Raw genomic sequence first — 14709 nt, 5'->3', positions numbered from 1 at the left:
AAATTACAAAACCAAATTAAACCTGTTTCATAGGTGTTTCCATCTTGTTTTTTTTTTTTTTTTTTTTTTAATAATATTTCTTCCAAAAGGAATCTGTATTTTGTTAGAATCGAAAAGGAATGTGTATTTTGTTAACGTATTTTATACGTATCAAGTCATTTGGTTTAGTTTAAATCTGATGGTCTATATTTAACTATAGTGAAAAAATAATTCTACACTAATACAGAAATCTTGAAATTTTTACTCGAATTTTACTCTATTAATTTTTTTTAAAGAGGGGTTTTACCTTATTATTAATTATTATCATTAATAATAATAAATATCATATAATTATTTAAATATAAATAGATGGATTCAAACATCCTAATATTTCAATTTAAAATTAAGATTAAAACCTTGATTATTTGAAGAAAATTTTAGTAATTTAAGATGCAAAAAATCTGTTGACTCTACTGAATTAAAAGTAAATTAAACCTCAAAAAATAGTTAATTAATTCAACTTTCAAGTATTTAAATTTGTACCTTCGTTTAGGACAATGAATAGGACGCCGCACGTGAGTTTCTTTTTGTTTTTTTTTTTTTGGGTTTCAGCCTCCCGTGAATTTTCGATAAATGAATTTCAGAAATTAATTAAATATGATATATATATATATATATATATATATATATATATATATATATATATATATATATATATATATATATATATATATATATTATGCCAATACAGAGGACTGTTGCAGGGTTTGTTACCGTGAAATTTTAAAGTTTTTGAGAGATATATTATGTTCATGAAGTTGTGTAATTTTTAGTAACAATTTGCACTTTGAGATTCGTGAATGCAATTTTCGAGACCATCATGCTTTTAAAATAAAAATCGAAACTTTATAAACATGATAAGTCTTTCAAAAACCTTAAAATACAAGGAAAATTTCACAAATTGTATTAAAAAATCTAGTCTTGATATGAGAAAAGTGGCATGACTATATGTTTATTTAACACTTTAATTTACAAAATTGTATCCATTAGATATAGTGACGGAGTCAGAAATTAAAGTTAGGAGGGATTAAAAAAAATTTTAAGAGTTTAGGGATTGAAATTGAAAAAAATTATTATTTTAGGGCATAAAAATAAAAATTTCAATATTTTATATTTGTTTCTTAAAAAAAAAATTTCTATTGAGGGGCAGCTCTGTCAATGATTAAATACTTCAATTTGCAAAAATTATTTTATTGGATTCTCGAACTTGAAATTTAGATCATTAAACAATATTAAATAATTCAAAATTTTAAGAAAATTAGTATTTTAAAAATTATAGTAATCACATATGAAGTGAATATTTTGCACATAAATGCAAAAATATAAATAAAAACTGTGATTGCTAATATGGACGATGTACAATAATATCAAAATTCGTAACTTCAAGAGTATAATATGTCATTTGTAAAGTTTTGAATACCACAACACAAATAAATTTATGTATTTGAACAATTTTATTATTATTATTATTATTATTATAGTACAACAATTTGCGAGTTAGTACAATAGACAACATAAATAATTATCACTTTGAGATTGGAGTCATTACCACGCTAATTAAATTTATTACGTGGTAAACGACAGTAATGTTTATAGTTTAGACCAAAATCTTGTCCATATAAGAGCATGTATGCATGAATCGAATCTTTTGGTAGAAACCAAGACAATAATTAAGCCATGTGTTAATTATGTGTGCTTTTTTTTTTCTTTTTCTTCTTTTTTTTTCTTTAGGTTTAAACTTCTTGATTTTCTTTTAATTAATTTTTATTGGGTACTGAAATTTTAAAATAATCACTTTAATAGTTTGGAAAAGCTATCGAGCTGAGAGAGAAGCAAGACAACGAGAGAAAAAAAAAAATAGTTTTTATAAACTTAAACATATAAAAATGCGGTTAAATAATAATATTATTATATCACTATCCTTGTTGTATAAATTTTGAAAGTTTAGAAAATAATGGGTATTTGACTACAATGTTATTTGATTAAGAAGGTGATCAGAAATGCAAGTCTAGCTCATAAGCAACTGTGGAATGGAGAACTTCTCCGATGGGACTTAAGATTTATACTAATAGGGTATTTGGTTCAACTGATTCATGTAACGAGTATCTGTTTCATAGCCAACGGCTACATTGTAGGTATTTGGTAAATTTTTTAATCAACAACAGTTGATAGCTGATTGAGATTGAGTAGTTGATTCCATTAGTTATATTTTGGAGTTCTTTAGTATTAGCTACTAGTTGATTTATATTTGTACTTTATTAACCTCATAAAAATAATTATTAATCAAATTCTGTTTAAATTAATATATTTTTAGTTATAGTTATTCAAAAATAATAATTCTTATTAAATATTATTTTGAAAATTTAATAAATAATTTAATTTATATAATACTTTAAAACAAAAATCATGTGCATATATATATATATACATTTTAGATCATAATTTATAAAAATAAGATACTCTTAATAGTCATTTTACATTTGAATAGCAACCACTACATCATTCATCATCTCACTGTAATCAGTTATCAACTATCAATTATCACCAACCGTTATCGGTTATCAGTTGGTATGAATAATTAAATTAAACAAGCTCTTAGTCGAGATATTTAATCAAAGATAAAGTAAAAAATATCAAAATTAATAAAACAAAGATAGTACTGTCGTATAGTATAAGGAATGTAATATATTAAAGTCATAGAAAATTTTTAATTAATTCCACAATGATTTACACATGTCTTTAAGGCAATTAATGTAGTTGTCCTCTTGTAGTTACGATATTTATATAATGTGCCATAAAGACCTTTCTTTGTATCAATTAGCAATTTTCAAAATGAGTTTCCATCTTTTCCTTTTCTTTTCTTTACTGCTCAAATTAGCCTCTTCTTCTGCAGCAGCTATTATAACCACTTTGCCTGGTTATAATGCTTCCCTCCCATTCACACTTGAAACTGGGTTTGATTTTTTCTTTTTTCTTCTTTTATTTTTTTTTTTGTTCGTGGTTCTTAGTTTTTATTTTTTCAAGTAACAAAAGATTTATTAATAAATGCTTTTGTTTTTATTATTTTCACATGTAGATATGTGGGTGTGGATGATGAGAAGCAGCAGCTGTTTTACTATTTTGTGGAATCTCAAAGAGATCCTTCAGCAGACCCAATCTTGTTTTGGATTAGTGGAGGTCCTGGTTGTTCTAGTCTTTGGGCCTTCTTTTATGAGAATGGTATGTCATTTTCTCTATTTTTTTTTTATTAGCATGTTTATTTCTAGATATGATAATATTTAATTTTTGTAATATTTTCTTTATAATTAATTTGTAAACTGACTATAATATTGCCAATCGTGGTGATCTGGTTGGTATTCTCACTTAAAAATTAATCATAACACCCTAGATACTGTGGACTAATCCAATTGTTTGCAATTTTGTATTTGTAAGGAAAAATAATTAATTATTGTACTATTTTATTATTTTTTAGGTCCCTTGAATTTTAATTTGAGCTACACATTTGATGGGACCTTGCCACAACTTATTGATAATGAGTATGCTTGGACCAAGGTGAAACATATATTTATTTTTTAATATTTGATTTCTATTGGGCCCTTGCAAGAAAATTAATTTATTTTATTTTATGGTGGTTTTGTAGTTCATGAATATATTATATTTAGATGGACCTGCTGGGACTGGATTTTCTTATTCAATTACCCAAGAAGGTTACAACACCTCCAACTTCAAGTTTGCTGCTAATCTCAATGAATTTATTCACAAGGTATGTTTAAATTAAAATAGGAAAATTATAATTACATTTATTTATTTGGTAATAAACAATAAAAATAATCTTAAGTTAATGATTTTTCAATTTTAATTATTTTTTTTTTATTTTATCAATTTGACAGTGGTTGGAAAGCCATGATCAATTTAGCACAAATGCAATCTACATTTCTGGTGATGGGTTTAGTGGAAATCCTATTCCAATTGCTTTGGAGGAGATATTAAATGGTAAAAATTATTAAATTTTCAATATAAATTACAGTTACAGAATCTATTATTTTTCTTTTTAATTTTTTTTTTTTATCTTATTCATCATCATTGCTAAAATGCAGATAATGAAGCTGGAGTGAAGCCATATGTGAATATGGGGGTACATATTTTAATTTAAAATAATAATAAAAAATTATTTATTACTTTTAACGTAAGATAATTTGAACAGGGTTATGTTCTAGTGAGCCCAGGAACAGATTTTGATCTTGATTTTAACTCAAGAATTCCTTATGCTAACAGAATGGGACTGATCTCAGATGAAATTTTTGAGGTATTTCTTTTCCTCTAACATTATTTTTTGCAATGAAGAATAACTTTCGCTGCACGAGCAGGGGATATTTTGGACATTTTGACCCGTTACAATGAAAGTTGTTGAGCTAAATATAATTTCCGTAATAATATTTCTTGTTGTTTTCCTTTGAAGGTGGCTAAGGAGTATTGCAATGGGAGCTACATAAATCCTACAAGTGATGAATGTAAATTAACAATGGAGATTATTAATCAGGTTAGTTTGATAAAAATGGGATTTGATTAAAAGTTGAATTAGTGCATTGAGAATGATAATTAAGCCTCCATTTCAAATTTTTTGCAGCTTATTAGCAATATTAATACAGCACATATTTTGGAACCAGCCTGCAGATATGCAATTTTACCTTCTTCCAAATCAAATTCACTACTTCATAGATCTCTTCAAGAAGACTTCACAACTTTCCTTGATCAGCCTGCCGATGCTCCTCCCATGCCATGGTGCCGGGTAACCCGTTTTCGAATTTGATTTATCATCAAATTGATTATTCCGTTTATAATAATATATCGGATTTGTCCACCTTAAAATTTTAATTTCTATGTATGTGCATTGTTTCTATTTTGAAGAGTAGAAATATAAGATTAACTTATTTATTTGTTGTTAGAAATATAATCATGAGGTTGCAAACGTTTGGGTGAATTTTGAGGGTGTCAAAGAGGCTCTTCAAGTCCGGGAGGTATGTGATTTGCCTTGATACATTATAGACTTAGAAAAAAAATGCTCAAGTGTTGATACAATATAGACTTATATATTCTATTTTTTAGAAATAAATTAAATTAATTATTTTTTTATCAGAAAAATAGACACTTCTACCTTTCAATTTAGTTTTTTAATCCTCAAATCTAATTTTTATAAGCATTGATATTTAGGCTTTGTTTGGAAAGAAGAGGAAGGAAAATAATAAGGAATCGACAATTTTCTTCCCATAGTTATTTTCTGTTTTTATATTTAAATATAATGAAGGAAAAAAGGGCAAAATTTTAGAGAAAATAGTGTTATTATTGAAAATTGACAATTCTATGCTCACTTAAATAAGGAGTATTTAACAAAATATTAAAGTTTATTAATTAATTTAAAGGATTAAGTGATTTAATAAAAAATAAGTGGAATTCTTACTTTCCTCTGTTATTTTTTCTCTAAATTGAAGAGATTTACATGTGGGCTCGGTTTCTGGTTGGTCTTCTCACCTTGTGGCTCGGTGAAAATAAGTAAAATATTTCTTTCAATATTTTCCTTCTCTTTCCCAAACAAGGAAAAAAAAATACACTTCTATGCATATTTTTCATAATTACTTTCATCCAAATAAAGTCTTAGTTGAGAATAGAAATGGTTTATTCTATAACAAGCAAAATTGATGCTCGGAAGCAGGGAACACAGCCTTCTGAATGGCAACTATGCAATACAACAGTTGACAATCAAACTTACTACAAAGATGATATAAAGAGTGTGGTCTCATACCACAAAAATCTCTCTAACACTAACATCAGAGGTATAATACTTAGGTAAGTGCTTATCATCATTTTTATTATTTATAATAATTTGATTTTCTATTTTCATTCCCAAATGTAGGCAAATTGATTTTTTTTTTAATATATACTTTTTTAACAGTGGCAGTCACGACATGGACATTCCAAATATTTCAACACAACAATGGATATGGTCACTTGGCTTGAGTCTTGTTGAGAGCTGGAGAGTTTGGTCTGTTGACAATGAAACTGCAGGGTAATTTAGTCAATTACTTTCTCTTTTTTTTTTTTTTTTAAATCGAGACGATTCAATTAATTTTTTAATTTTTGTGAAAAGTCAAAAAATATGGGAATTAACTTAACAAAGTTAGTATAATATTTAAGTGATAAGAACCGATAGACTGATTGTTAATGAACTTAATCAAGTGAGCCTCTAGGATTGTGGTAGGAATAAAGTAATTCAATGATCAAGCTAATTAATCTAATTAATGTTTTTGAATTATTATTTTATTTTTTTCAGATACACAAGGAAGTTTGAAAATGGTGATTTCAGTTTAACATATGCAACTGTGAAGGTAAGAGAAATCCTTAACAACTTAAGTTTTGATTTAAAAATAATAATAATAAAAAAAAAAATCTGATTTGGTATATATATTTATATAGGGAGCAGGGCACTTTACTCCAGAGTACAAGCCGAAGGAATGCTACTACATGGTATATAATTGGACCTCTGGTCTACCTCTCTAATGTCCAAACTAAAACCCATTCAATAAGTGATTCTAATGTAATCAGTAGAGAGCTGTTCCACTTCCTATCAACAGTTCCATTTCCTATCAACAGTTCCATTGTTTGTACTAATCTTCTACTCACACTAGTGGGTTTGTTTGTAGTTTCCAATAAATCCTTTTCTTAAATTATCTAGCCATTTTTCTTAAATCATGTATATATATATATATAAAATTTAAATTGGTCAGATTTAATCAATTTAGATAAAATTAAATTTTGAACCAAATTGATTGACTGCATAACTTAAGTTAATGTTATTATCGGGACATGATAAAGATACCATATTGAAAAAATATAATAATTTATTTGGATAATGCTTATTTCAAATGAATGTAATTTGAATTTGAATTTCAAATGTAATTTTAATTAATTTGAATGGAAGGTAATTGGAAATTGCAAAGTGAATCATAAATTTTTATACGATCAGTAGTTATAAATATGAACAAATTAGTAAAATAATTGAGAAACGCTTACTAGACTAGAGCATTGAAAAGGTTTTCACTATCACAGTTGACGGTGCAAGTTCTAATAATCTACCTATAGCTTATATGGAAAGACAAATTAATAGTTGGGATGTTACTAAGTGTTTTCAATGGTAATTTTCTATAAATCAGATGCGTGGCTCATATAATAATTTGATAGTTTGAGATAACCTAAATCGCTATACAATATGTGAAATTATCTCAATCAAGATTGGAAACATTCAAGAAATATATGTAAGAGGAGAATATTCAAAATAAAAAGTCATTGGGTCTTGATATTTATACTTGCCGGAGCTCTACCTATATATATGAGTTAAATGTTGTTTGCAAGCTTCAAAAAGCATTTGACAGGAGTGACTTAGAAAATTCTCATTATGAAAGTTAGTTAAGAGAAATGGATTGACTCCTTGTATGTGATATCTTATGTTTTTTTTTTTTTTCATGAAATGGGGTTGTAATGGTTGCTGTTTTAAATGAATTTACTAAGAGTTTTACTTTGCACATATTTTTGATGGCTGATAAAATGAAAGAGAACTATTACAATTATTAGAGAAAGTCCAAAAGGATGAACTTGATAATCTTTCTTGCAATTGTACTTAATCCTCACTATAAAATAAGTTTATTTGAATCGAATCTTAATCAAATATTTGATAGTTATATCTTGTATTTTTTTATTATTATAAGAAAATTTTGATTATAAATTATTTGATTATCGGTTATGTTTATGTTGTCATTGTTTATCAATAATAATGAAAAATTAAAGCACATCAAGGCATAATTTAATAGTATATAAATATATATTCTGATAATAGATACAAGTTTGAATTTCATTCTTCAATAATCAGAGGTAATAATGATAATGAATTAAAATCTATAGGATATTTATGTAAAATTAAATTGTAATGAGTATTAACAATTATTAAATTCACATGATTTGTAAAATTAAGTTATAGTGAGCATTTAGAATCATTTTGATTGACCGATTCAAATTCGCAGAATAAAATTTGATCCATCTATAAATAAAGTAAAATAGGTACAGATATTTACTAAGTTAATTCGAACACGATTCCATTAATTATTTTTATCTTTTTTATATAAAAAATAAGCTGTTTTAATAATTTTATGTATATTAACACCGCGGATGCTCGATGAAAATTATTCTTTTACTGCTGCTGGATCACATATGGATATTTCAAAATCTGTTCCGACAACATAATCATCTCTAATTTTGAGCTTCTTTTATTTTTCTAGTGAATGTGGTTGACATGCTAGAAGTTTACTGTGGGTTGATATTCTTGGGAAATCTTCCATCCTGAAATTCAAATATAAATAATATTTTTTAATTTTTTTTATAATAATCAATTACATTACTTATTCAAGTATAAAAAAAAAAAAAAAGAAAATCCACCAATCTTTCTCTTTTCCTCCCTAGAGTGAATTAAATTAATTTTAATATTTGCTTTGCGGCAGAGATGGGTAATGAGTTGACAAGATTAGGCAAAGCGCACAGGTTTTCTGTTCATAGCCTCCTAATTACAAGGCCTGGGCACGTGTTTTGCGATCCCCAGAGAAACAGGAAGCTGAGAATGTGATATAGTTTAGAACTTTACTCATGTAGTGGAAGTCAGTCTGATGCGTCTTCTCTCTTGCAAACATGGAATCTTGGTTAGCTTCTTCTACATTTTCATTTCACATTTCAAGCATAACAAACACACTTCGAAAATGTACCGAATTCCCAACAAGAAAATCAAAGTTCAATTCCATACCAAGTTAATTATTCTTCAATGGCAGCAACCATATCCCAAAGTTCAAACCTTTTTCTATTCCATCAACATCAGTTTCAACAAACCCAGAACTTGAAACTCAAACAAAAGAAGAGAAATTTGATTGGTTTTGTCAATGGTATCCGATTATGCCTGTTTGTGATTTAGTCAAGAGGACGCCACATGCAAAGAGGGTGATCGGTCTTGATGTGGTGGTCTGGTGGGATAGGAATGAGAATGCATGGAAGGTGTTGATGATAAATGTCCTCATAGATTGGCTCCATTATCTGAAGGAAGGATTGATCAATGGGGGAGATTGCTATGTGTTTATCATGGTTGGTGCTTCAATGGCGGTGGTGATTGTAAATTTATCCCTCAGGCAAACCAAGAATCTCAGGTATTTTTCTCTTTGATTTACACTAGAATTTTATTCTTGTAATCTATTTTGGCATTTTCTTCCGGTTCATATCCTTTTGGTTGGATTTAGGAATGAAATGCAATTCTTGGATTAGGAATCCATTTTTACTTTGGTTCATATAAGAAATCAATTTTTTTCAAGATATTTTGGTAATAATTTGGAGTTATATTGAAATAATATATATTTTTAAGTATAATTTTTAACATTACCAATACATTCTAGTTCGTTATTTAAAAAATAAACTTGAATAAGATTATTTGGATTAGAAATATACTCCCATTTGCATTCCGTTTACAAGGTGAACCAAGCATGCTTTTTATATTAGATTATGATTTGAACCAATTGGACCTAACGAGTATTAGCACTGGCTTATTGATATTTAATTAGCTTTCTTTTCTTTTTCTCATTTTGATCTTCATTTGAAACAAAAGTGAAAAGTGGTTCTGAGGTGGGATAGGATTACAGTTCACAGCAAGTGATGAGGCTTACACCTTTGGTTTTCTTTTAAAGGATTTTGAAGGCATGAACTCTGTAAAATTGTTTTTGGGCGCATTAGAAATTTTAGAGGTTTTGAACCTGTAACTCCTGAGTTACCAAATGAGATACTTAACTTTGGGATACTAACCTAATGAGAAGGGTTACTGATTATTATGTAGTTAAAGTCTGCAGAACAAAGGATGTTATCCAAATGCATTTGCAGTGATACCGATCTATCTAATTGTAATTGCTTTTCTATAAAACCAAATCATCTCTAGTCTTCAATTCAATATAGATGTATATATACAATGTTAACCAAATGACACTTAAACTGGCGATAAATACTTAAACTTACAAGAAAAAGTATGATAATCTGATCCTAAGCATCAATAATAACTACCACTTTTGCTCAACAAATTATTAGTCATTGTTCAGGTTCATTCAAGCAAGAAGGCAAGTGTTGCTGTTTATCCAAGTACTGTGCAGAATGGCATTGTATGGTTTTGGCCGAATAGTGATCCTCAATATAAAGATATTCTTTCAAAGAAAAAGCCTCCTTATATCCCAGAACTTGATGATCCTTCTTATTCGAACATAATGGGAAAGAGAGATATGCCTTTTGGGTATGCAAAAGTCAAGATTATTTTTCATTTACTGCTGCTTATTAAACTGAATAAAGAAAGTAATTTCCCTTTTGATCTATTGCCATGTTCTCATTTCTGTGAACTGACTGGTGAATGCTATTTTCAGATACGAAATCTTGACTGAAAATCTGCTGGACCCAGCTCATGTACCATATGCACATTACGGATTGCAGCGAGTTCCACAACCCAAAAGTAGATATGAGTTCATCAATTTATCTTGTATTCATTGAGTTCTACAAATATTTTATAAGGTATCAGTGATTTAGGCTTAGTTATTTTGCAGATAAGTATGATAGAGAAGGAGGCATGCCAATTGAAATAAATGTAAAAAGCTTAGACATTACTGGTTTCGTTGCAGAGAGAGAATGGAGATCTAGTAAATTTATGGCACCTTGTGTGTGTTATACATTTCCTCATACTGCATATGGTCAAACCAATGTGGCAAATCAAGGAACTGAACTACTATCAACAGCTAAAAAAAGTCAGGTAAAATGTAGTCAATGATATAATTTCCATAATATGTTTTTTCCCCCTAAAAGAGTGATACCCTCCTTTTTGTTATTGCTTTAATTGGTTTAGGACCATGCAGTAGCACACAAACGAAGATCTCCCTTAATTTTCATATGTTTTCCTGTTAGTCCTGGTAAAAGCAGAGTAATATGGAGCTTTCCAAGAAATTTTGCAGTATGGAAGAACAAAATTTTTCCACGATGGATTTTTCATGTGAACCAACTTCTTGTTCTTGATTCAGATTTATATCTTCTTCATTTGGAGGTAATTCTTATCTCATTTCCACAACCTGCAACATTTTAATTTGGGTTATGTTAAATGATTTTGATGATAAACTAATTTGTAGTAATGAAAGGTCTTTGAACATTTAAACAATTGTTTTCTTCACAACTGATAGGTGTTATTTTTACAGCATTTTTATTATAGTTCTTATTAGGAATTTTAGTAATTTTAATCACTTTAACTAATTTTCACTTTTTTTATTAATGTTTTTGTTCAAAGCTTCCTTGAATCATAATCCACATGATCTTAAAGAAATTTGCAGGGTTTTGAAACAGAAAAGAGCATTATAAAGCAAAACACTCAGGCTCTAGTACGCCCTGCTCGTGCAAATCAGCACGCCCATGCTGAACTTAAAGAAAATCAAGTGGAGACTCAGACTCTAGCACGGCAATCCCGTGCTATCTAGCACACCCGTGCCTGAAAGAACTTCAGTGTCAAGCACGCCCATGACGCATTTCATGCTGAAGAGACAGAGCCTAGCACGCCTGACCGTGCTATGGTGCACGCCCGTGCCATAGATTTTTCTCTGGACGTGCTGCGCAGCATGGCCCGTGCCGAGCCATCCATAAAACTCAGGCCCTGGCATGCCCAAACCATGCAAAATAGCACGCCCGTGCTACAAATTTGATGCTGTCTTGAATTAAGAACGCTAGCCAATCTCTATAACTTACATGAGCCCACCTCAGATATTTTCCTGACGTGCAAATCAAGATCTAATCCTATTTAGGAAGATAGAAGAGTCCTAATTTAGAAGAAATCCAAAGCCTAATTAGTTTCATATCTCCAAAAAGATTTCTTACTTAATAAGGATTCTATTTCCTAAACGCAATCAGATTTTCTCCCAAGAAGCCTATATAAAGAGAAGGGCCATTCATTGTAAAGGATATCTCCAGTCTTTGATAATTGGTGCAAATTGTTTCTTTTCTCTCTCAAAGACTTCAAGCATTCAAGATTTGTGCCAAGATTCAAGGAAGCCATCCACGTATCTGTTACCTAGTTTTTATTTCTAAACTCTTAATCTTGTTTTATTTTTCATTATTCACATTGATTATGAAGTTTTATTCAAGTATTATTGAGTTTTATTTAATTACTATATCGAACTAAATCCTCATACTAGGGATTTGATGTAGCTTGAATTCTTTTCCAATTTATAATATTAGATTTGTTTTTTATTGCCGTTGGATACTTGCAAAGATATTGAAACTATGATGAATGCTTTCTTTTAGTGTCATGGAGGTCAAGGTGAGGGAGGAATTCAATGGCTTTGCTAGAAACGTATGGCTACTCTTAAAATTTATGGTGGTCTAGGATATAAAGATCTCTGACAGTTTAATTTAGTAAACAGGGATGGCATATTTTCAAGTTCCCATCTTCTTTGGCAACAAGGATTTTAAAAGCTCGTTATTTATGTGATAATGAGTTTTTAGAAGCTGATGTGGGTAATAATCCAAGCCAAATTCGGCAAAGTATTTGTGTCGTGAGAACTGTTGCGGATTTAACGTGGTAATAGATAAATATTTAGTTTTGGTAATTGATGATAAAATGAGAAGTAAAATAATAAATGGAAGAGACACAAGATTTACGTGGAAACCCTCCAATGTAGAGGGAAAAAACCATGGGGCGAGAGATGAGTAAATGCAATATGAAAAATATGGAGATACAAATGATTTTACACCCACACGAAATTACACTCAAGATAACACCTCACTACACTCAGTGAACATAATAGAAGTGAGTATATATATGAAGAGGTGGTATATGAAGAGAGTGGATAGTTTAGAGAAATGCTCTTGGAGGATTGCTCTATTGGATGAATTTCTCTTGGTTAGATGTAATCAATTTGCTCTAAGCAAGGTTACCTTATAGAGAGGTGTATCACCATGTGAACAAATTTCAAGTCTTCCTTCCATTGTTGAAGATGTGCCATCCTAGTCCAAGTTAGCTCACCAACATAACCAACCAATATTGAATTTCCTTAGCCACCCAAAGACTAGTATAAGCCATGAAAGACATTTGGCTAACCAATATAGACTTGAAGTGTGAATCTTAGAATTCTAAGGCAATTTTAACAATCTCCACCTTGACTTGAATTCTAAGATGATCTCCTTACAAAATGATGTGCATATTCCTGTCTCGCCATGCCCCAAAGGGTCTTTAGAATTGGTGAACATCGATCAAGTCCAAGCAATGCTTGAACTTGAGATTTGGAACTGGTTTCGTGAGCATATCCGCAGGATTATGAGTTGTAGCAATTTTCTTCACGATGATCTTCCCATCTGCCACAACATCCCGAATAATATACTGCCTCACATCAATGTACTTGGTCCTTTCATGATACATTTGATTTTTGGTTAAATGAATAGCACTTTGACTATCACAAAATACAGTAACCACATCCTGGGTTAAACCAAGATCAGTAACCAAACCTCTTAACCAGATTGCTTCTTTGACTCCTTCAGTGATTGCAATATATTCTGCCTTCGTAGTTGACAGTGCCACAATGGACTAGAGGCTAGCTTTCTAGCTAATGGCAGAATTGCATAAAGTAAATACATAACCTGACAAAGACCTTCTCTTATCAAGATCACCTGCATAATCAGAGTCAACATATCCAACAACAATATTCGGTGTCACCTGATTCCTATCAAAAACCAATCCAATATCCGCTGAACCTTTCAAGTAGCGGAATATCCATTTAACTGCTTGCCAATGTTCTTTACCTGGATTACTCATGTACCTGCTCACAACACTAGCTGATGTGCAAGATCAGGTCTAGTGCATACCATAGCATACATAAGACTACCAACTACACTAGAATAGAGCACATGTGACAATTGCTCTTTCTCTTCATTAGACTGAGGGCAAAAATCAGATGATAATTTAAAATAAGCTGCAAGAGGTGTACTCACAGGTTTTTAGTTATTCATGTTGAATCTATCAAGAACCTTCTCAATGTAATTTCTTTGAGATAAATACAATTTTTCAGCTGATCGGTCGCTATGAATCTCCATACCAAGAATTTTCTTTGCAGCACCAAGATCTTTCATCACAAATTCACTACTCAACTGATCTTTCAATTCTTTGATTAGTGACTTATCACGAGCAGCAAGTAGCATGTCATCAACATATAACAATAAGTAGAAAAAAGATCCATCTGAAAACTTCTTATGATAAACACAATTAGCATACTGACTACGACAATACCCATGCTCAACCATAAAGGAATCAAACCTTTTGTACCATTGTCTCGGGGATTGTTGTAGTCCATAAAGAGACTTCTTCACGTGACAAACATAGTCTTCTTTTCCAGGAACAACAAATCCTTCTGGTTGTTGCATATAAATCTGCTCCTCGAGCTCTCCATGGAAGAAAGCAGTCTTGACATCAAGTTGTTCTAATTCAAGATCCTGCAAGGCAACAAGGGCAAAAAGTACACGTATAGAATTATGTCGAACAACAGGAGAAAACACTTCATTAAAGTCTACACCATGTTTTTGAGT

The 14709-nt window shown here is 30.1% G+C and overlaps 1 protein-coding gene and 1 pseudogene across 1 annotated transcript; both read left to right on the top strand.

The window, feature by feature from the left end:
* The first annotated feature begins 2857 nt into the window (after window positions 1–2857).
* Window positions 2858–6761, top strand: LOC149494533 (serine carboxypeptidase-like 17). Its single transcript, XM_089723739.1, has 14 exons — window positions 2858–2993; window positions 3116–3258; window positions 3512–3591; window positions 3680–3802; window positions 3930–4032; window positions 4137–4174; window positions 4244–4345; window positions 4499–4579; window positions 4667–4828; window positions 4986–5057; window positions 5750–5883; window positions 5990–6103; window positions 6368–6422; window positions 6511–6761. Exons 1-14 carry the CDS (start codon window positions 2872–2874, stop codon window positions 6592–6594), a joined length of 1413 nt encoding a protein of 470 aa, XP_089579865.1. The 5' UTR covers window positions 2858–2871; the 3' UTR covers window positions 6595–6761.
* Window positions 6762–9012: 2251 nt separating this feature from the next.
* LOC149494532 (protochlorophyllide-dependent translocon component 52, chloroplastic-like) lies at window positions 9013–11615 on the top strand (annotated as a pseudogene).
* The last annotated feature ends 3094 nt before the right edge of the window (window positions 11616–14709 follow it).

The sequence above is a fragment of the Jatropha curcas genome, chromosome 7, assembly GCF_041381405.1.
Source record: "Jatropha curcas cultivar XTBG-Jc1 chromosome 7, XTBG_Jcur_1.0, whole genome shotgun sequence".
Lineage (NCBI taxonomy): Eukaryota > Viridiplantae > Streptophyta > Magnoliopsida > Malpighiales > Euphorbiaceae > Jatropha > Jatropha curcas.
The sequence above is the reverse complement of the archived record's forward strand: the minus strand, read 5'-3'. Positions and strand labels throughout refer to the sequence as shown.

Excerpts from the sequence above, each read along its gene's own strand:
- LOC149494533 (XM_089723739.1), top strand. The coding sequence starts at position 2,872 with ATGAGTTTCCATCTTTTCCTTTTCTTTTCTTTACTGCTCAAATTAGCC. Across the intron at positions 2,994-3,115 it reads CCATTCACACTTGAAACTGG|ATATGTGGGTGTGGATGATG; the intron begins GTTTGATTTTTT and ends TTTCACATGTAG. Across the intron at positions 4,033-4,136 it reads TTTGGAGGAGATATTAAATG|ATAATGAAGCTGGAGTGAAG; the intron begins GTAAAAATTATT and ends GCTAAAATGCAG.